Here is a 21,624-nt window from a genome sequence, read left to right as displayed (position 1 = left end):
CAGACAAGAATTTCACACGGTTATCTTTGTCGTCAAGGCCAACGGAGAGGGAACAATACGATGACGACAGCGCGAGATAAAGGGCGTAGACCTCTCAGGGATCAGCAGTCGTGTAAGTCAAGTCAGTCCATGACCTCAACAACAGCTGCCACAAGCCAGTCTCACAAGTGTGTCGCAAATGGGTTGCCGGCACCTTCACCACTGACCTTCAGAGAACTTTTGGATTAGTTGACCGCAGCTCACTGTTTGAAAACTCAATTGCAGGAATAGTTTGGATTCCAGTTAACAGTGTTCATTTCTTTCTTTCTTTTTTGGGTGTTAAATTCCAAATTGGAAAAACAACCCCAAAAAAAGTGAATTAAGTTTGCATTATTACATTCATTGTCTGCGAGTGGGTAGTTCTACATTTTATTTGGCTGTCTTGATTGTCATTCATGTCTTGTCTCATTCATCATGGCTGTCTTGAGTGTGGATATAGTTTTTAGGGCATGGATTGTATCGCATGTACAGTAATCCCTCGCTATAACACGGTTCATCGTTCACGGCATTGCTGTTTCACATATTTTTTTTTCATGCAGTCCCCCCCAAACTCCCACCCAGTGCAACGCTGCATTGTGTTCTGCATCCTGATTGGCTGAGGGACTATAGCCTAATGTCAACAGCGCCCGCTCCTCATCACTGTGCAGCTTGGCAAATTTTCTCCATGACAAACCCACAATGTCGACGAAAAAAAGCCAAATAAAAACAACATGGACACATCATTGAGGTCTTTGGGACTCTAAAGTAGATGGCACTTTTATTTTTTTGTGTCTGTATTTGGCTGTGTGTCAAGTATGCAGCCCCTGCGTTTGACCAAGGACCCAGAATGATGTTTGGGATGACTCAGAAGGAGTGGGCCGGCCCAAAATGCTGATACACTCAGCAGACTGATGATGCCCAACCTCTCACTGTCACAATAATGAACAGTGTGGAATTGATGAAAACAAACTAAAAAGCTTTGATGGCAAATCTTCCAAAAATCAATTTTGACCTTATTTGAAACAGATGCTTCAGAGAAGATCAAAATGGAAATATAAGCTAGTCTTCAATTTTGTGTTCAAATTTGCTTTATTCGGCTCCAGTGGAGCATTTCCTCAACAGTCATGAGGCTCACCGCACATCTCTGCTCGTGTGCTCAAAAAACGTCAGAGCAGCAAACGTAGATGAAGGGACGCATGATGCCATCTCTGATTCAACTTTGTTGTTGTTGTTTCGGGTTATTGGGTGACTTTTGTCTTAGTAGTGTTCTATTTGGCAGTTTGGTTATTATTTGGTCTCTGCACAGCAGAGCGAGAAGTACGAGATGACCCTTGTAAGAAGCGGTACAGATAGAATGGATGTCTTGAAGCGCGTAGCCCATTGTGGAGACGGCAGAAGCTCGGCATGCTATTTGACAGACTGTAAAAGTATTGGAAAACTTTCCCTCCATTTGACAATATCGGGTCACTTTGTGTTGGTCTATGTGTGTGGAAAAGGCATAGAAACACGACAATATATGAACATTTACTCCCATTCATTAGAAGAGTGCCACCTAGAGGTTTCATTAAATACAGTATTAGTATCAATATTATTGGTAAAGGTGTGCGAGGGCGTAAAGGAAACACATGTAAATATTTTTGAAAGCCTGCATATTTACACAAATACCATACATTTTCCAGCAAAGTCTTGCAAAAAAAACCCCAACAACAACAAAAAAGCCGTCAATTTGGTTTTCAATGTACACTCCTTCGGTATGGTTAACTAGTATAATAATAAATACTGGATACTCACAACTCAAAAGAACATATTTGATACTACTTCAGCATTGCATCGAACAACATTTTCAGGTGCCCCTCTTTTCACTGATACAGGCATTCGCTGGACACTTAATTGAAAGAAGTCATTCACTTGACTGCAAAATTCAATCAGCAGAGGGCACTTGCAAACTTGATCAATTGCAAGGTGCTGAAACAAGCCGATGCGTTCATGTTTGTTTTTTCTCCAGTTTGCTGACTCAAACGTGGAAGATAGAATAAAGTGAAATGACTAACCTTGAAAACAGCGCTTATATTTTCCTCTTTGTGGCTCACCGCCTTCCCCAGGAGTGCTGAAAAGAACAGGCAGGGACTTGAACGTGTCCATCTTTGCTCATGACAACATACAAATACTACACATTGACACCGGCGCAAAATGATCATCTTAAGTGAATTACCTGAGCCAGACGTTTCCTTCCCCTCGTCTGCGTTTCCTGGCGACAAAGCCCACAAAGAGGTCCGCAGACTAAGCAAGTGAGGTGAAAAGACAAGACAAAAAGAAGGATCGACTTCGGTGAGCCCCCAGCTGAATTCAACACCCCCTCGAAAGCTGACGATGAGACCTTTGGCTGAAGGCGCCGCTTGTCAACGTCTGGATACCACGGCTACAGCTGAGAAGCAAGGGCACAGAATTTTTTTGGGGGCTGCCAATTTGATCAAATTCAGGCCTCCCGAGATGCAAAGATGGAGCTGAAAAGAAAAGCAGCCATTCTTGCAAAGTGTCCGTGTATATGGTTGACTTTTTTCATCATCAACGACTCTGACAAATGATCTCTCATCTGAGAATTCCAGAATCCTTTGGCACATTGTCGCACGAGGCACGATCAAGTGTGCGATATGACACTTTTCCGCATTTGGTTCGATCAAACGCATTGTACATCCTTGTTTGCCGAGGGCGCCGTCACCTGTCACTGTGAATCAGCGGAGGAGTTAAAATACGTCCCGTCAACTCGTGTCCCCGAGCCGCCCTCCGAATGAACAAACTCCCAGGGGTAGCAAGGAGCAATGTAACAAGTTATCTTTGTACTAACAAAGCGCACGCAGAAGACAGCAACGCCGTGCCAACGGCTCACCTTATGTCCTCTGCCGCTTTAGCATAGAAGCTAGCAGTCAAGGTCAGAGTGGCTGCGGCCGGTTTTATTCGATGATCGATGGTGTGGTTTTTGTACGTTGCTATTAGAACAATTACTTGTTCAACCGACTGCTCATTTACAACGTCCAAAGAAATGGAAACGAAAGCGTCATGGCAGGAACTCAGTGCAGACACTGGAGGGTGGACACGCATCAGGGCGATAAATAGCTGCGCATTTGGACTCTGGAAGTCCGCATTGGGGTAAGAAACCGCAGGATGATAGCAAAGGCGGTGCAGAAAGACGCTTCGTGCCAGGCCCATCGAGTCGGCAGGTTGAAGCTCCCACGTCAAAACCGCTTCGGGTTAATTCCGATACTGTACTAGGACCTTAAAATATTTGAGGAGAAAAATCAGAAGTAAGCCGTGAGTCGGCAGCCAAGCGCACCGGCGTTTATTCAACTTGAAACCGGAAGTCGCCCACTGTTCTTCAAAATGGCCGCTATTATTGAGCAAGGCATTACTGAGCAACGGAGTACTTACTCAGCCACGCAAGATCCAAAAGATTGGAGCTCTTTTCAGAAAACAGGGGGCAATGACTTTCTGAATGTCTTCATTTACGAATGTTACAGTACCCATACTGTACAAGTGACTGCACGGAAGTGGTGTTGGGCTTTTAGGCTGATTTGCATCTGCAACAGCATTCACTGAAGATTAATGAGTTGAGTTCATCAAAGCCAGTTACAAAAAACAAAAAAAAAACCCACAACAATATACAATTCAACAATGTTAAGAGTCTAGGGAGCGGGGGTATAGATCTACGTGAACTGTAAATAGTGATGAGTGATCCTAAAGAGATGCCACAGCTGTGACCTTGGCCCCGTCTTGTCTCTTCGTAGGCAGCAGCTGCAGCACTTTGGTCTCCCTCTTGAAAAGTGTTCCGCACCATGTCACTTGACACACTATTGCTGATCTGGCCTCTTTTGGGGCGTCTCCTAAATCCGGTTGCTTCCAAGGCCGCAATACTTCATTTAGAATGGGAACCAGCCCAACGTCTATATGACGCACGTCATACGCATGGTGCCGTGGAATCTGTGCAGTGGAGGCATTATTATTGTTCATGCGTTTTGACATTTTCGGAGTCATGACACGTAACACGAAATAACAATCATTGTTCTTGAAACGATACATTTCGAGACCACATAAAGACTACCCGAATACACCCAACGTTATTATACAAAGATCTGTTTGAATCCCATTTGTACAATTGAACTGCTATTATCGCAAGTTGCTGTTCAAATATTACTGTGTTAGAGAAAGGGTCATCTGCTGCACCCCCCACACCCCCACACCTACGACCACCCCTTCCTCCGTCATGTCTAATCTTGCTTATTGTTCTCTCGCAGTCAACAAATGGCAGCAGCCGACCGAACCCAATTTGGCGGGGGGGGTCTTTTTTTTTTCTTTCTGATATGCAAATCGGATGTCATCTCTCTCAGCTCCATCGCCTTATTTGGCTGAGTAACAACCTTTATTAATGGGAAGGACACCTGCCATCAACTACCAGAACCATCATTCCGCTTGACAGCTGAAGGTAACCGCAACGCTACACTTCCTATTCACGACATGGCTTCAGTTTAATTGACCTGCTTCACTTCATTTTTTTGAATTGAAGCATTTCTCATTGAATTCTGTTCATTCCGGCACGCGCTTGCTTCTGTCAAACAGGCACTTGAGGAAACTCATTGGTGCGGCATAGAACATAATGGACCAGAAAATCCAATTTTACAAACTAAAAGTTGACTTGACTGTTATCTAAATGGTGTCACAAGGCATTTATAACCAATAACCGTGCATAATTTGAAGCTATGCAGAGTGAAAATCAACCGGAACACAGTTTTTATGTGTCCGGACCTAACATTGTCTCTTCTCAGGAGAAGACGAAAAAGAAGCAAAATGGGTGATGCTGCAATGGCGGAATTTGGGCCAGCTGCTCCTTTTCTTCGCAAGTCAGATAAGGAGCGTTTGGAAGCCCAAACTCGACAATTTGATATGAAGAAGGAATGCTTCGTTCCGGACCCCGAAGTTGAATACGTCAAGGCATCCGTCACTAGTCGAGATGGTGACAAAGTTACTGCTCACACCGAGTTTGGCAAGGTATACTCTTCATAGCCACCAAGTTGAAAGTTGAAAGTTGGACAAACACAACACACATTCACCTTTGACGAATCCATCATCTTATTTCCGCAGACCGTGACAGTGAATGAGAGTGACGTACACCCTCAGAACCCGCCAAAGTTCGATAAAATTGAAGACATGGCCATGTTCACTTTCCTTCATGAGCCTGCTGTGCTGTTTAACCTCAAAGAGCGTTACGCGGCATGGATGATCTATGTAAGAAAATCATTGGCATCTTCCTGTCATTCTCGATTTCGTGGAATTTGAGACGTACGTACGTTTTTTTTTGTTTTGTTTTTTTTCTCGTTATGGCAGACCTACTCGGGGCTGTTCTGCGTCACGGTCAATCCCTACAAGTGGCTGCCGGTCTACAACCAAGAGGTGGTTGTTGCCTACAGGGGAAAGAAGAGGAGCGAAGCTCCTCCCCACATCTTCTCCATCTCTGACAACGCCTACCAGTACATGCTGGCAGGTACAAAGTCAACTGCTCACTTGCAATAGTCAATTCTAGAGCATGACCTATGGCTGATAACCACTTGGCTTGATTTACAGACAGAGAAAACCAGTCCATTCTTATCACGTGAGAAAGACAGAAAAACACATTTTGGAGCATTTGATATTATTCTAGAGCTTAACGCTAACTTGTTTTGATACAGCGGAGAATCTGGTGCCGGAAAGACTGTCAACACCAAGCGTGTCATTCAATACTTTGCCAGCATTGCTGCAGTTCCAAGTGGCAAAAAAGATCAAGCTATTGAGAAGAAGGTGATGCGCACTTGAGACAAAAGTGGAACCTTGACGGTCGAATTTTGCTTGTATGCTCACCTCTACACCCCCCACCCCCTCAACTAGGCCACAGCTCATGCCACTTCTGTTATCATTTCACAAAAAGTGGAAAACTCCACCCCAAAAAATATATATCATTTTTCCTGCAAAGGTTTGACCAAATTAGAAATTGTATGGCCATAGGCGGGTTCCACTTTGGAGGTTCACAGCAACGTTTATTTCCCCACACGCCTCATGCCATAGACAGTAACTCTGACATTTTATCTTCAGGGTACCCTGGAGGATCAAATCATCCAGGCCAACCCTGCCCTGGAGGCCTTTGGTAATGCCAAGACAATCAGAAATGACAACTCTTCCAGATTTGTGAGTACCATTGAGGATGGTTTTCAACATTAGGAATACGCGATATGTTATCATGATCAACGCTTTTCTCCTCAGGGAAAATTCATCAGAATTCATTTTGACAATCGGGGAAAGTTGGCTTCTGCTGATATTGAAACCTGTAAGTTCTCTCGCCACATGAATGTCACATCTTCTCAAGAGTCGCGTAGTGCAATTGAAATGGACGGAAAATTTGAGATAGACGTGTGACGCTGAGAGATCAGCTGACTGGGTGGCTAACAGGATATAGCCCATGCTAAACGCTAACACATTCCACCGCACGACACATGGAAACGGTGCATACTGTGAGAGTAAGCAAGCCGCACGAACCAAATGGGAAAAGCTTGCAAAGGCCACTCAAAAAGACTGGTGTTTAGCTTCGGGCCACAACCTTCTTGTTGTGAGCTACAATGCTGAGCATTCATCCACTGTACCGCCGAACAAATATTCAGATTTTCTTGCTATTTTGATGTAGATGTTGACAAATGCTGTGACAAGAAATGGCAAAACTGTTTTGTTTTTTTGTTTTTTGTTTGTTGTTGTTGTTGTTGTTTGTTTTGTTTTACAACATGTGACCGTATGAAACAGATCTTCTGGAAAAGTCCCGTGTGACCTACCAGCTCAAAGCTGAGAGGGACTATCACATTTTCTACCAAATCCTGTCCCAGGTGAAACCTGAACTTCTTGGTAAGAAATCACGACTTGCCCAAAGAAACTTCTTCTTCTTCTTCTTCTTTTTAATTCCGTGCGACCCAATTCTAGAAATGCTGCTCATCACCAACAACCCCTACGACTACCCCTTCATCTCCCAAGGAGAGACAACTGTAGCCTCCATCAATGACTCCGAAGAGCTTCTGGCTACCGATGTGAGCTCCCCACCGATTGGAGGATTGTTTTAAATTCATCAATTTAATGATTACTGCTTTGATTTGTTTTGATATTTTTCAGGAGGCCTTTGACGTGTTGGGCTTCACTCAAGAAGAGAAGAACAGCATTTATAAGTTGACCGGCGCCATCATGCACTACGGTAACATGAAGTTTAAGCAGAAGCAACGAGAAGAGCAGGCAGAAGCAGACGGCACTGAAGGTAAGAATTCATTCAGGAATCTGTTCGCATCACTCACTTTTCTTTGACAAATTTATGTAGAATGTGGACAAATGATTCCCAAATCCAAAGATTGTCTCATAGGAATTTCATCTACTGTAGCTTCTGGTTTGTGTGTGTGTTCACAGTGTACTTCTTACAGATGGTGTCATTAGAAAAAACGGTGTACTCACGGTTCTCTTGTAACCTCCTTTGGCTTGCGCTTGATATCAAAGCATCATGAATAGAAACTCCAGAAACCCTGACAAAAGATGTCCAATGCCATGCGGACTCAAGACAGGCTTGAATGCAAATATTTTCCCGACAGAGGCTGATAAAGTTGCTTACCTGATGGGCTTGAACTCAGCTGACCTGATCAAGGGTCTCTGTCATCCAAGAGTGAAAGTGGGGAACGAGTGGGTCACCAAGGGACAAAATGTTGCCCAGGTAAGTATTTGCGGGCAATCGCTCTTGCGGAAGGGATGGAGATCACTTTTAGAAGTTGATCAAGTCTTTTCCAGGTGTCCTATGCTGTCGGAGCTCTCTCCAAATCCGTTTATGAGAAGATGTTCCTGTGGATGGTGATCCGTATAAACCAGTCTCTGGACACCAAGCAGCCTCGTCAATACTTCATTGGTGTTTTGGATATTGCTGGTTTTGAGATCTTTGATGTGAGCTGCGTTTATTAGTCGAAGAGTGAAATCCTATTTCCGCTCTTATTTTGGTTTTCACTGGACTGAGAGGCTCGAGATGAAAATGAGAGCGCTTGTTTCCGCCTTCCGTTTCAGTTCAACACCTTCGAGCAGCTGTGCATCAACTTCACCAATGAAAAACTGCAACAGTTTTTCAACCATCACATGTTTGTGCTGGAGCAGGAGGAGTACAAGAAGGAGGGCATCGAATGGACTTTTATCGACTTTGGCATGGACTTGCAGGCCTGCATTGACCTGATTGAAAAGGTGAGAGACACTTTCTGGGAGAGGCTGCGACTGATCAGACGCGCACAACTCCAATGTAATGCTCCCTCCCCCTCAGCCCATGGGCATCATGTCCATCCTTGAGGAGGAGTGCATGTTCCCCAAAGCCAGCGACGCCACCTTTAAAGCCAAGCTCTACGACAACCACTTGGGAAAATCCGGCAACTTCCAGAAGCCCAGAGTCGTCAAAGGGAAACCGGAGGCACACTTTTCTCTTGTCCACTATGCCGGAACTGTTGATTACAATATCAACAACTGGTTGGTGAAGAACAAGGATCCCCTGAATGAGACCGTCGTTGGACTTTACCAGAAGTCGAGCCTCAAGCTATTATCGATTCTATTTGCCGGGTATGCAGGATCTGATTCTGGTATGTTCAGCTTCTAGCTCAGAGAGAGCGACCTTAAACGTGATTGCTTCCGGTGCGAGATGTTTAACAGCTCAGTTTTCCTCATTTCGCTCAAGAATCTGGCGGCAAGGGAAAAGGCGGCAAAAAGAAAGGTTCCTCGTTCCAAACGGTGTCCGCTTTACACAGGGTAAGACATTTCCTTTTTTTGTATTTTTCATTTTTGAAGAGTTCTGCAGCTTCACGTCTGCTGCAGGATCACTGATTATCAAGGAACTTGAAAAACAATGCATTTCATTCCCAATAGCTCTTGTTGACAAATGAGCACAGGTAAAATCAAGGCTCATCTATCCAAGATGGCCATGGCTGCACGAGCGTCTGTCACAGGACAGTCTTGTATCGTAGATGTTAAATTTGGTCTAGTAAATGGCTTGGTCATTTGTCAGAGTACAGAAACAAACAAGTACTTCCAGTACACTGACACGAAAAACTAAATAGCCTCCACATTTTAGCAAGTGCTTCTTAGACTTGACAAACATGAACTAAGGTGATGAAAACCTTGTCAAAAACTCGCAGGAGAATCTGAACAAGCTGATGGCCAACCTGAGATCTACTCACCCCCACTTTGTGCGCTGCATCATCCCCAACGAAACCAAGACTCCCGGAGCCATGGAAAACCCTCTGGTGATGCACCAGCTGCGCTGTAACGGCGTGCTGGAAGGCATCCGAATCTGCAGAAAGGGCTTCCCCAACAGGATCCTCTACGGAGATTTCAAACAGAGGTGGCACATCAGAATGAATTACTGTACCCATTTATAGCACGCTAACTGAATCAGTTGGATAACTGTCTTATTTTTATTCTAGATACCGTATTCTAAACCCCAATGCAATTCCTGAAGGACAGTTCATTGACAACAAGAAAGCCGCAGAGAAACTGCTCGCCTCTCTGGATATCGACCACAACCAGTACAAGCTCGGACACACCAAGGTCTGTAGTTCATGCATTGCGGAATGAATTCTGTATTCTCATACAATATTACTTGTATACAGTATGTATGACGGGCCACGACAGTGGGCGGCCATTTACAGCTCCACCTCGCTGTTGTATCAACACATCACTGACACTCAGGCGGACTCCGGAGGTTCTTTTTAATGCAACACAGTACGGCGGGCGCAATGGTCAAGCCGCAGTCCGTCTCGCTCGCTCTCGTTTCCCAAGTGTCAGAGTAACGCGAATAGTGGCCGCGCTGCGCTGTGCCGCGGGCTCGCGCCACTCATACAGTTGAACAGATGAAAAATAACGTCAACAACAAGATAGAGCAAAATTGACAAGAGATTCCATAAATTTCATCTGTGCTGTATGTTACACATACAGTGCATTTGACAATAAAGCTTATCCAATCCAATAAAACACGCCGAAGCCTCGTTCGGTCTCGGACAATATCTGGGCAACAAACAAGCATTTGCTAATGACCTCAACACGTAAAAAGTTTCGGTCGACAAAAGCGTCACTTGAACAACGACACAGACACCGACCGATGTGGGCCAAAAATAATTAACTCATTCAGTACCAATTCTAGACCAAGTCTGAAAAGACGTTTAAAAACGTCTTTGGGAGTGAACGAGTTAAGAGCTGAGCAGACCGCACTGCAGTAGAAGAAAGACACATTGAAATATTAATTCCGAATTGTGAATCAATCTGGACTATCAACAAGTTGCGACTCACCGGCTACGGCGGGAAGGAGCTGCCACACTGGGGTGCCGTTGCTTCACTTCCGGCGTCGTTTCATCACGTTAATGCATCACTCTGTCACATATGTATGATTGTTGCAGATTTTTAACAATGTGCTCCAACAGGTGTTCTTTAAAGCTGGACTGCTGGGACAGCTTGAAGAGATGCGAGATGACCGACTAGCACTCATCATCACTGGCATCCAAGCCCGGTCAAGGGGTCTTCTGGCAAGAATTGAATTCCAGAAGATTGTTGAACGAAGGTAAAATGTCAAAGCCAAACAGAAAAGATACATGCAAGTTTCACTGAAAACTCCAAATTGGCTAGAGAGTTGCTGTGAAAATCATTCGCCAGAATATCTCTTTTCAATTACTGCAAGAGTGATTTGCAATGAACCAACAAAACAAGAACAATTCAAATCGCTCAACACAGCCGAAATGACAAGTGGACATTCTTTTTTGAAAGTGGCCATGTATTAAAACATTGAACACTGAGCAAATATATGCATCCCGGTAATTTCCAATGTTGATGGAATGATTTCCTTTGCAGTGCAAGTGTGCGTATGCAAGTGTGAATGCCAATGGGTGTGTATGTTTCTGCTTGGCAACCGTTCCAATGTGCAGCTCACCTTCATCTAAACACTGCTGGGATAGGTCGAAGCGAGCCCAGGAACCAGCCAGTGATCATCATTAGAGGCTGAAAGAAGGGATTGGGATGCACTGAACCAAGTTCTGACGTAAAATCAATGAGCAACTGTCGTCAACAGGGATGCGTTACTTGTGATCCAGTGGAACATCCGTGCCTTCATGGGGGTCAAGAATTGGCCTTGGATGAAGATGTACTTCAAGATCAAACCTCTGCTCAAGTCAGCAGAGACAGAAAAGGAAATGGCCAACATGAAGGAAGAGTTTACCAAACTAAAAGAGGCATACGCAAAATCGGAAGCCCGCAAAAAGGAACTGGAAGAAAAAATGGTCACACTTCTCCAAGAGAAAAATGACTTACAACTTCAAGTTCAGACTGTATGTCTCCCGTCAGAAATGCCAGTCACGGTAAGACTGCAGCAAGCCTGCCATCTCATTGCTGATGTGAATTTGTTGATAACAGGAGCAGGATAATCTTTGCGACGCTGAGGAACGATGCGAGGGACTGATCAAAAACAAAATCCAGATGGAAGCAAAAGCCAAAGAGTTAACTGAACGACTGGAGGACGAGGAGGAGATGAATGCTGAACTAACAGCAAAGAAGAGGAAGCTGGAGGACGAGTGCTCTGAGCTGAAGAAGGACATTGACGACTTGGAGTTAACTCTAGCTAAAGTGGAGAAGGAGAAACACGCCACAGAAAACAAGGTACAACCCAGACGCAAACCCTCAAGACGATCATGCGGGAGCTGAAAATATGACTTCCTGTGGCCAGGTGAAGAACCTGACCGATGAAATGGCAGCGTTAGATGAAATCATCGCTAAGCTGACCAAGGAGAAGAAGGCCTTGCAAGAAGCTCATCAGCAAACGTTGGATGACCTTCAGAGTGAGGAAGACAAAGTCAACACTCTGACCAAGGCCAAGTCAAAACTCGAGCAGCAAGTGGATGACGTAAGATGCAAAATAAAAGGTAACCAACCAGTCGTTAGCGCGAGCTAACCCACTTCATTGTGAATATCCCCCAACAGCTGGAAGGATCCCTGGAGCAAGAGAAAAAAGTACGAATGGACCTTGAAAGGGCAAAGCGTAAGCTGGAAGGGGACTTAAAACTAGCTCAAGAGAGTCTTATGGACCTGGAAAATGACAAGCAACAACTTGAAGAGAGGCTGAAAAAGTAAGGGATTCCAGGATTTAAACCCCAAAAAAGTATGCTTCAAATGACTTTCCCACTGACTGAAATCCATTTATGTTCATTCACAGGAAAGATTTTGAAATTAACCAACTTTTGGGCAAAATAGAGGATGAGCAAGCCATGAGTGCACAACTCCAGAAAAAACTGAAGGAGTTACAGGTATGGTCACAATCGTATCAAAATGTAGTTTCCTCCATCAATTGAAGGTCAGTTTAGGATCACAATGACCTTTTTTGCACTCCAATCGACCTGGCTCAGTTTGTACTGACAATTGTGCTATTGACTGACATGTGTTGTGTCATCTGCTGAATAAAGCAATCATATTCTGGGTCTTGATTTCTTGGGGGGGGGTTATATTTTGGGTGGCCTTGTACGGACTCGCGTTCACATTTTGCATTTGAATGTATCGGGTATTAGGCCCGCGTGGAGGAGCTGGAGGAAGAGCTGGAGGCAGAACGTGCCGCCCGGGCCAAGGTGGAAAAGCAGAGAGCGGACTTGGCCAGGGAGCTGGAGGAGATCAGCGAGAGGCTGGAGGAGGCCGGCGGAGCAACGTCGTCCCAGATCGAGATGAACAAGAAGAGGGAGGCCGAGTTCCAGAAACTCCGCAGGGACCTGGAAGAGGCCACTCTGCAGCACGAGGCCACCGCGGCCACGCTGAGAAAGAAACAAGCCGACAGCGTTGCTGACCTGGGTGAGCAGATTGACAACTTGCAAAGGGTCAAGCAGAAACTGGAGAAGGAGAAGAGCGAACTCAGGCTGGAACTGGACGACGTCGTCTCCAACATGGAACACATTGTCAAGTCCAAGGTAATCCAATGCGACAGGTAGTGTCTTTCCAAAGTGGAAACCGGTTCAGGGGGTAGAGGTGTACACGCGTCACACCCGCGACCCTCGTGAGGATTACCACTTAACACCCTTGAAATACTTTGAGGACAAATCGTTCTTTTCTTCATTTCAGAGTCATTTGGAGAAAATGTGCAGATCCCTGGAAGACCAGATGAGTGAATATAAAACAAAGGCAGAGGAGGGGCAGCGCACCATCAATGACTTCACCATGCACAAAGCCAAACTTCAAACTGAAAATGGTATTGCGTGTTGCATTCAGTTTGCGTGATACCAAACGCACGGAGAGTATGATTGCCCTGTGAACATTAGGTGAACTCGCGAGGCAACTTGAGGAGAAGGATTCCCTGGTGTCGCAACTGACTCGAGGAAAACAATCCTACAGTCAACAAATTGAAGACTTGAAGAGGCAACTGGAAGAGGAAGTCAAGGTAGGGCATGTCCTTGGGATGAAAATAATACCGTACTAAAGTGATGCTCTCGCAACGTGAGGCACAGGGAAACTGTTGACTCGTTTTAGGCCAAGAACGCGCTAGCCCACGCCGTGCAGTCCTCTCGCCACGACTGCGACCTGCTCAGAGAGCAGTACGAGGAGGAGCAGGAGGCCAAGGCCGAACTGCAGCGCGGCATGTCCAAGGCCAACTCGGAGGTGGCTCAGTGGAGGACCAAGTATGAAACTGATGCCATCCAGAGGACCGAAGAGCTGGAGGAGGCAAAGTAAGAGTTTGATAATCCACCTTGGCTAAAATGCGTCTCCCATTATTTCACCGTGACTTCACTGTCTGGCAGATCAGCTTTTTGTTTGTGTTATGTTCCGGCTGAAATGTAAGACGAACAAAAAGTTTGTTGGATAAATGAGCAGCCAGTCCAAGTCGTTTTGAGTGAAATAACGAAACCGAAACGATAGGGGAACATTCAAAGGTTGAAATGATGGTTTCTAAAGGAAGAAGCTGGCTCAGCGTCTACAGGATGCGGAGGAGGCCGTGGAAGCAACGAATGCAAAATGTTCCTCTCTGGAGAAGACCAAACACAGACTGCAAAATGAGATCGAAGACCTCATGGTGGATGTGGAGAGGTCCAACGCCGCTGCCGCTGCTCTGGATAAGAAGCAAAGAAACTTTGACAAGGTTGAAGTCATTCCATGTTGATTGCTAGTCACTGCTTTATTTTCCGGGAGCACAATTGCAAAGTTCTAAAAAGAGAGACGGTCTTTCAGATCTTGGCAGAATGGAAGCAGAAATATGAGGAGTCTCAATCAGAGTTGGAAAGCTCCCTGAAGGAGGCAAGGTCTTTGAGCACGGAGCTTTTCAAACTGAAGAACTCCTATGAAGAATCTCTGGAGCACTTAGAGACTCTGAAGAGAGAAAACAAGAACCTGCAAGGTCAGCTGATGTCAATTTTATCCTTCGTTTCAATCCAATATGAACACGAAGAGAGCGGGTGAATTCACGTTGTGTTTCATGTGAACGCAAAGAGGAAATATCCGACCTCACCGTGCAACTTGGCGAGGCTGGAAAGAGCATCCACGAGCTTGAGAAAATACGAAAGCAGTTGGAACAGGAGAAGGCTGACATCCAAACCGCTTTGGAAGAGGCTGAGGTAGGTTGTGCGGGGCAAAAAAAAACCAAACGCGAAATGGGACATCGGTACGCCAAGCAAGTGCAGCGATCCCACATGATTTGCGTTTTGCAGGCCACGTTGGAGCACGAGGAAGGAAAAATTCTCAGAGCCCAGCTCGAATTCAGTCAGGTGAAGGCCGAAATTGAGCGCAAGCTGGCCGAAAAAGATGAGGAGCTGGAGCAAGCCAAGAGGAACCAACAGAGGATTGTGGACAATCTTCAAAGCGCCCTGGAGGCGGAGACTCGGAGCAGGAACGAGGCCCTTCGTTTGAAGAAGAAGATGGAGGGAGACCTCAACGAGATGGAGATTCAGCTCAGTCAGGCCAACAGGCAGGCGGCAGAGGCCCAAAAGCAACTCAAATCTGTCCACGCGCATCTCAAGGTACGAACGGCCCGAAGAAAGCCGCCTTTGAAAGTCGACTTTAACATTTGGGTTTCGTCCTCAAGGATCGCCAGCTCCAACTGGATGAGTCTCTTCGCGCTAACGATGATCTCAAAGAGAACATGGCCGTGGTGGAGAGACGTAACAACCTCATGCAGGCCGAGCTGGAGGAACTGAGGGCCGCTCTCGAGCAAACCGAAAGGAGCCGCAAACTTGCCGAGCAGGAGCTGCTGGATGTTGGCGAGAGGGTGCAGCTGCTGCACTCGCAGGTCAGTTCAAATGCCATGCGATGCCTCTGAATTTATGATTGGCGTGCTCACGACGCCCCCCCACCACCTCCTCCAACCCTCCCGTTTCAATCAGAACACCAGCCTGCTAAACCAGAAGAAGAAACTGGAAGTTGACGCCTCCCAGCTTCAGAGCGAGGTTGAAGATGCAGTGCAGGAGTGCAGAAACGCTGAAGAGAAAGCCAAGAAGGCCATCACAGATGCCGCCATGATGGCGGAAGAGCTGAAGAAAGAGCAGGACACTTGCGCCCACCTGGAGCGTATGAAGAAGAACATGGAGCAGACCATCAAAGACCTGCAGCACCGTCTGGATGAAGCGGAACAAATCGCAATGAAGGGAGGGAAGAAACAAATGCAGAAACTGGAGGCCAGGGTACGTGCAACTCATTCTCACTCAAAGGTAAACGCAATGTCGTCAACATTGGAAATATTCAGGAAGAAGTCCACGCGCCCCTTTTCAAGTGCAGGAACGAGGTCCTTTAAAAGGCTTCACACTCTTAAATGTTTTTTTAGTTTTTTCAGTTGTGTTGTCCAGGTCATAGGTGACATTACTGGTGGAAAACGTTTATCTTGGTCATAATTTTTTTCCCCCACCAAATCCAAGAAGCGTGTGTGGACTTTTTTTTTCCAAAAATCGAGCATTCAAAATAAAGTAACCCTGCATTTCATTGTCAATAAACTTCTAAGATTCCCCCCCCCCCCACACCTCCCAAGAAAAATACTAATAATTCATATTGTCCTCCTAATAGATGAAAGAGCTTGAAAATGAACTAGAAAGTGAACAAAAAAAGTCAAGCGATGCCATCAAGGGAGTGCGGAAGTATGAGAGACGCATCAAAGAGCTCACCTACCAGGTAGGAGCGAACGAGCGATCATATGCGGGACACTTTTCCTCATTGATATGAAAAAGACGGGTTCGATGTAGCATTCAATATTTATTTCAGACGGAAGAGGATCGGAAGAATGTCGCCCGTCTGCAAGACCTGGTAGATAAACTCCAGCTAAAAGTGAAATCGTACAAGAGGACCGCCGAGGAGGCTGTAAGCACTCACCAAAGACGACTTTGAAATCTTACCGAAATTCTTAAGTCCCACTTCAAATGCGCCGGTCATCGCCATCGTCATTGTGTGTGCAGGAGGAACAAGCCAACAGCAACATGGTCAAGTTCCGCAAGATTCAGCACGAGCTTGATGAAGCAGAGGAGAGAGCCGACATTGCCGAGTCTCAGGTCAACAAGCTGCGTGTCAAGACTCGCGACGTTGGCCCAAAGGTCGGTTCGGGACGTTTTGCCTTCAATGTCTTTGTGATGTGGTCGATTCAATAGAACGCCGGCATCTCGCGCATGTCGTTCGGGGCCACTTACGTCGTCGTGTGTTCCAAATGAAAGCAGTTGTCGCCACAGTCGACTGAACGTCTGTCGTGAATTCTGCCTTCACCAATATCTTCCGAATTTGGTGAAAATGCATGCATCCATCCAGCCGTCCATAATCCGAGCTCGACGAGGGTCAGGGGTCACACCGTCTGGACGATCCTAGGAAAAGAATTTGAAAGCTCGTGTCTAAAACCTTCGGCAGTATAATTTCATTGAAAAAAAGCCAAACCTCAATTGGAAGAAACTGCGATTCAGTGTGCGGTACCCCTTCTCCTTCTAGAAGACACCTGAGAAAGTCCCCGGCACGCCCGCGACCCTCGTGAGGAGAAGCGCTTTACAAAATGAACGGATGGATGGAAATTCAAAGAAAATTCTCACATTGTCTGTTTTTTTCCCGTCATTGAAGAAAGGACAGAATGAAGAATGAGACTCTCGGATCATCTCGTTGCCTCCGAGTTGCGGGTGATTCCCTCACAGCGTGTTCAGTAGAATAAAGTGATCTGCATCCCACACTGTGCTTTGCCTTTTTTAGTCCGGTTCAACATTCTTACTTACAAGGATATCAGCCGGTGCCATCCACTGAAAAAAAAAGCGCTCCACGTGATTGAAATATCATAGTCTGTGGTTCATTTCTTGCAGTTGAGGAGCGGAGCTTTTCCTCATCGTGTGTGTGTGTGCGCTTAAGAATGAGAACATATGAAGATTCTCTGACGGATGCACGTTGTCATGATTGAAAAGGGCGGCGAAGAAATGATGACCGCGTTGACATCTGCTCCTTTGTTCATTTTTTTTTATTTCATGATGAATTATTCACATCACGGGTTGACAATCACAAATAACATCTCTTTCATACCAAATATTCAGAATTGCGGGGTGGGGGGTAGGTGGGGGTGTTTGGAAGATGAGCTCTATCTAAAAAAGTGGCGGCTGTCTCTAACAAGCAGCAGTGACGTCGGTGCCTTCCGCATGCTCCCGCTCTGGAGTCACGCCCTCCGCAGTAACTGCGCGCACTCAAGCGGGCCCGCAAGGGCCGCGCCGAAAAGCCGTTTCCTGCGTTATCAACGTCAACCGTGCGCACGCGTGAACCGAAGACGTTGTTCATAATCGCAGAAGAAGTCGGTCGACTTATACCAACGGGTATGCGGTATATTTTCCCCACGGACAAACCTTTTATTTTACGTGACGAGAGATTCAAGATCTACATTTAGGCGCTGAAACGCTTGGCAATTCATTTTTAAATCCTCCCATAAGTTCAGAATGGATTCCAGGTAAATATACAAAATCGTGGGTGGGGGGGGGGGGGAGAAAAAAATCTTTTCAACGGTACAAATTGGTCCAAAAGAGTTTTGGTGTGTCGGCATTTCCGGGGTCCTTAAAAACCCTTAAAATGTTACTTGCACTCCGTCTATTTTGGAGAATCGGCGATGACTGGAAGAAAGGGCTAGCCGGTGTGTGTCCTAACGACCTGTACTGCATACAAGTAGACGGCTGAACCGATTTCTCAGGAACATCGACGTAGACTTTCATTCCCGCCATACTCGGCGCCCTTTGAATGGCTCACTGAATTCGACTTTGTCATCCATCTTCCAGAGCCTCATAGGAACAGACCTCTTATATGAATCCTTAAGCTTCCGTTTTGATGACATTTTCAAACTTTCTTGATATATCCGCGTCCTGAATCGGGCAAAAAGAAAAAGTATGTTTTCCTTCATTCAATGAGAATACCTTTAGAAGTTGGAACAGGCTCCGTCAACGTCCACAACACCTCGTGCGGAAGTCTGATCTTACGTGTGCTTGTTTTTTAATCAATTCAGGAGTGGTAAAAAGGCGCTGCTAGCTATGCGCAGGGGGTCGTGACATCTTAGTGGGGAAAGGTGGAAGTCCAGTGATATAATTGGACACAAACACATATGCGTGGGCATTAGCTACTTCTTATGAGTGTCGAGAGCTGCGACACGACCTAGGTCCTCCACACATATGAATTCCTTTCGATTCCTCAAGTATAATCCGACTGTGACCGTAACATGATCCTCTTTGGAGTATCATTCCTTCAAACGTCAGCGCTACAGTCGGTCGGTCTTTGCTACTGGGTCGGCATATAGCGTGTCAAGTTTGGTCGCGGCTTGCCAGTTTCTGGGACGAGTCGACAACTTTGTCGCCGCAAACTGCAGACCTGTCGGCCTCCCACTTTTCAACCAGTCCGGTCGCAAGCCTTTTTCCAGCCTTTGCGCGCATCTTCAATTTTCAATATCCTCTTGACATTATAAAGCGTCTTTATTATTCCCGATTGGTCCAATTTCTTAGTCGTTCGCCGTGTTATTTAATGTTGTTGTACAGTAGAAAAACACTGAAAATGTTTAAAAACAAAAATGTTAGTAAAATGTTTAAATACTCTATCTTTGTTGTCATGACCAGTGCTTTAAAACCGGCAATTAAAAAGCTATGTGGGGGTGGGGGGTGGGGGTTGACGCTCCATGAAGGGCACGTGCTCGTCTCAACTGACCCGTGGTAGCGAAAAGGTTGGGCCATCTTTCCTCCTATTATGAGTTCCGACAGTCATAATCATGAAGAGCTTCCTATTTCTATCAAAGTGCAGTCATCCTTTTGCTCAGTTTGCGAATTCCAGTGGAACGGCTTCCGGCGTAATCCACCTATTTCACTCGGTTCGATGCGCGTATCTCACAGGATCTGATTTGGAGGCTACCGTACAGTATCCAGTTGTGGTGCCTTTCTGTTCTCGTTGTCTTTGTTACTTGGATCAGCATACATTTCGCGATCAAGACCGCTTGCTTCCCAAAAAGCACACGTGTACAGACGACTTTAGAGCCTCAAGAAACGAAACTGGCACCCCCAAAAAGACATTTGCGGTTTCAAAGGCGGCGGTGCACAGAATGAGTGTGATTTGAAGAGTAGACTAGAAATAGCAAGGGACACGGTTCAGATCCCTGGGACGGCCTTCGGTGTCGGGAGCCAGACCCTCAGTGTTTGGGAACGCCCCTTGGTGGCGGATTCTGTTTTGGAATGGCGCCAAAACCAGTGGCCGGCGAAGTGGCCACTCGTTAAAACTAATTGCGGAAGCGCGGACGACAGTCCGCTTGGTTTCGGTGTGGCGACCCGAAGAGATTGATAAAAGAAACATCGCTAATGCCAACCTAAACAATTAAGCTGTGACAAATCAGCTTTGCCCTGAATAGCTTTATCTGGTCCACCAGATTGTGGACCTGAACTAAACTAAACATGCCAGCACTGGTCTTGTGCTAAAATCCGTGTGCCCGGAAAGTATTGCAGAGACTTTTGTCAAGAGACCGCAAGAATATACTCGACACGATCCAACGATTTCGTCCCGCTGACTTGACGCGTTGGCCCAACACAAACAAAGCAGCCCACAGCCAGTAGTCAGCGTGACTACTTCCCAAACCTGTTCCTCATCATAAACGCTCCTTCGCCGTCTCCGCTCACGTGACAATGTGGAATTGTAGATACAAGGGAGTCAAAAGAGACGAGCGCGAGCGCCGGGTACCGATAATGACACGGAGGGCGGAGTTACAAAATCATGACTTGTTGGCTAAAAGGAGAGCTGCGTCCATTTAAAGCAGATGGCGGCTTATTTGCTATCCGGCTGACTTCGGAAGGATGCTTCAGCTGGCTCGGAAGGCGCGGGGCTGGATTCTGAATGGAGGTGACCAGAAAGTCATTTGCTGCTGGTTGGGGGATGAGTGGAGAGATGAAGTTACTTGATGGGGGGGTGGGCGGAGAAAATAAGAAAACAAGAAACTGTCCAACTGAAAATATTTCTACGAAGCCTCGGGGTGTACAGTGTTGGGATTTGAGGTTGGCATTTACGTCCTCTACGCCGGTGCTCATGAGCAGTACTATGAGACGCGGGTTTCACAGACAAAACAACGAGTGCTCTTCTCTATGGTGGGGAGAGCCGAAAGGTCAACCCGCTGGCATCAGAGGTCGGGGTGGCGGTTACTGGCAGGCGGTGGAGCCCAGAGAAACACGAAGAGGCGGACGTTCGGTTTGGTGCTGCAGGAGGCGAGATGGAGGGCGGGGCCAAAGGGAAGCCACCGTGGGAGGTCGCTCGGGTCGGCCGGCGAGCGCGACGCGTGCCCCACCGAAAACTCAATCTGTGGGAGGGAAGGAAGCCTCGATGAAAAAACGGAAATCTGCACTCATCTGAAATCATTTCAATGCACTTTTTTTTTTCCTAATTCAGGTCTGTTTTGCGTTTCCAAAGCAGAAGCCAGGAGAAATGATATTTTGCAGACCTTTGAAGGTCACCATACACAGCAGAACACAAATGAGAAGGACTCCAATTGTGTCCAAATAAGACAAATTGTGTGTGTTTGCACCTACTTTTTTCAGCAATGCGTCTGTCAATACCAAGGCCGTCCCTCAACCCGTCTCCCCCGAAAGGAGGAGGCGTGGGCTCCTTCACCCCATTTTCCTTTGCAACGCCTCCTGGTGCTGTTGTTGCCTTGGCAACAGCTGCCGGCCCCACGCTCGGAGTGCTGTTTAGGGGTGAGGGCGTCTTTTCCTCCGCTCTCTCCTCCTGTTGCCCAATATAGACAGACGCACACGTGCAATTTATTCATGCCACGACCCCATCTAGCGGCGTTGACTCGTTAGAGCGCAATGAGTTAGCCGACGTCGCCAAATGTCCGTTTTCGAACCGACGGGATACTACTGGAAGCTCTGACGTTTGGCGAGAGTCACCGGGCTGGTAGGACTCGACAAATAACCATTAGTGCGCACCCAGGGAGCATTTAGAGGCTCCCATTAGATTGCCGTGCATGTTTTTGGACTCTGGGATGAAAGCGCAGTACCCAGAGAAAAGCCACACAAGGAGAACATGCAAACTCCACACTGGGAGGCCGGAGGCAGGCTCGAACCCCGCACC

The 21,624-nt window shown here is 46.5% G+C and overlaps 2 protein-coding genes and 1 long non-coding RNA gene across 11 annotated transcripts in view; 1 reads left to right on the top strand and 2 right to left on the bottom strand.

The window, feature by feature from the left end:
- Nucleotides 1–1,873: 1,873 nt before the first annotated feature.
- On the bottom strand, nt 1,874–10,515 carry LOC127616264 (uncharacterized). Its single transcript, XR_007967068.1, has 4 exons — nt 10,378–10,515; nt 9,270–9,412; nt 2,231–2,266; nt 1,874–2,125 (listed from the first exon to the last, which is right to left on the bottom strand). It is a non-coding gene; the product is annotated as an uncharacterized LOC127616264 (long non-coding RNA).
- Nucleotides 4,334–17,746, top strand: LOC127616261 (myosin-7-like). The gene is made up of 38 exons (XM_052087758.1): nt 4,334–4,495; nt 4,836–5,058; nt 5,152–5,295; nt 5,395–5,551; nt 5,632–5,659; nt 5,736–5,844; nt 6,136–6,228; nt 6,304–6,367; nt 6,835–6,933; nt 7,009–7,112; nt 7,195–7,333; nt 7,659–7,777; nt 7,852–8,001; nt 8,119–8,289; nt 8,366–8,675; nt 8,771–8,841; nt 9,228–9,433; nt 9,516–9,639; nt 10,509–10,645; nt 11,150–11,405; nt 11,491–11,733; nt 11,801–11,977; nt 12,055–12,200; nt 12,287–12,377; nt 12,636–13,025; nt 13,177–13,303; nt 13,374–13,492; nt 13,582–13,778; nt 14,005–14,188; nt 14,278–14,443; nt 14,536–14,660; nt 14,754–15,062; nt 15,128–15,331; nt 15,426–15,722; nt 16,099–16,203; nt 16,294–16,389; nt 16,485–16,619; nt 17,128–17,746. Exons 2-38 carry the CDS (start codon nt 4,858–4,860, stop codon nt 17,146–17,148), a joined length of 5,814 nt encoding a protein of 1,937 aa, XP_051943718.1. The 5' UTR covers nt 4,334–4,495; nt 4,836–4,857; the 3' UTR covers nt 17,149–17,746.
- Nucleotides 17,747–20,461: 2,715 nt separating this feature from the next.
- Nucleotides 20,462–21,624, bottom strand: part of map4l (microtubule associated protein 4 like) — a 28,901-nt gene continuing 27,738 nt past the window's right edge. For all 9 annotated transcript variants that reach the window (XM_052087725.1, XM_052087731.1, XM_052087732.1 and 6 more), the window contains 2 exons: nt 21,081–21,276; nt 20,462–20,851 (listed from right to left, as the gene is read on the bottom strand). In XM_052087725.1, coding sequence (XP_051943685.1) covers nt 20,847–20,851; nt 21,081–21,276 — 201 coding nt within the window. In that variant the 3' untranslated portion in view covers nt 20,462–20,846. The remainder of the gene's footprint in view (nt 20,852–21,080; nt 21,277–21,624) is intronic.

Source organism: Hippocampus zosterae, chromosome 15, assembly GCF_025434085.1.
Source record: "Hippocampus zosterae strain Florida chromosome 15, ASM2543408v3, whole genome shotgun sequence".
NCBI lineage: Eukaryota > Metazoa > Chordata > Actinopteri > Syngnathiformes > Syngnathidae > Hippocampus > Hippocampus zosterae.
Note: the sequence above shows the minus strand (reverse complement) of the source record. Positions and strands in the feature narration are given on the sequence as shown.

Coding starts and splice junctions, on each gene's coding strand:
- LOC127616261 (XM_052087758.1), top strand. CDS start 4,858: ATGGGTGATGCTGCAATGGCGGAATTTGGGCCAGCTGCTCCTTTTCTT. Junction 5,059..5,151: donor CTCACACCGAGTTTGGCAAG/GTATACTCTTCA, acceptor TTATTTCCGCAG/ACCGTGACAGTGAATGAGAG. Junction 13,779..14,004: donor GAAGAGCTGGAGGAGGCAAA/GTAAGAGTTTGA, acceptor TGGTTTCTAAAG/GAAGAAGCTGGCTCAGCGTC.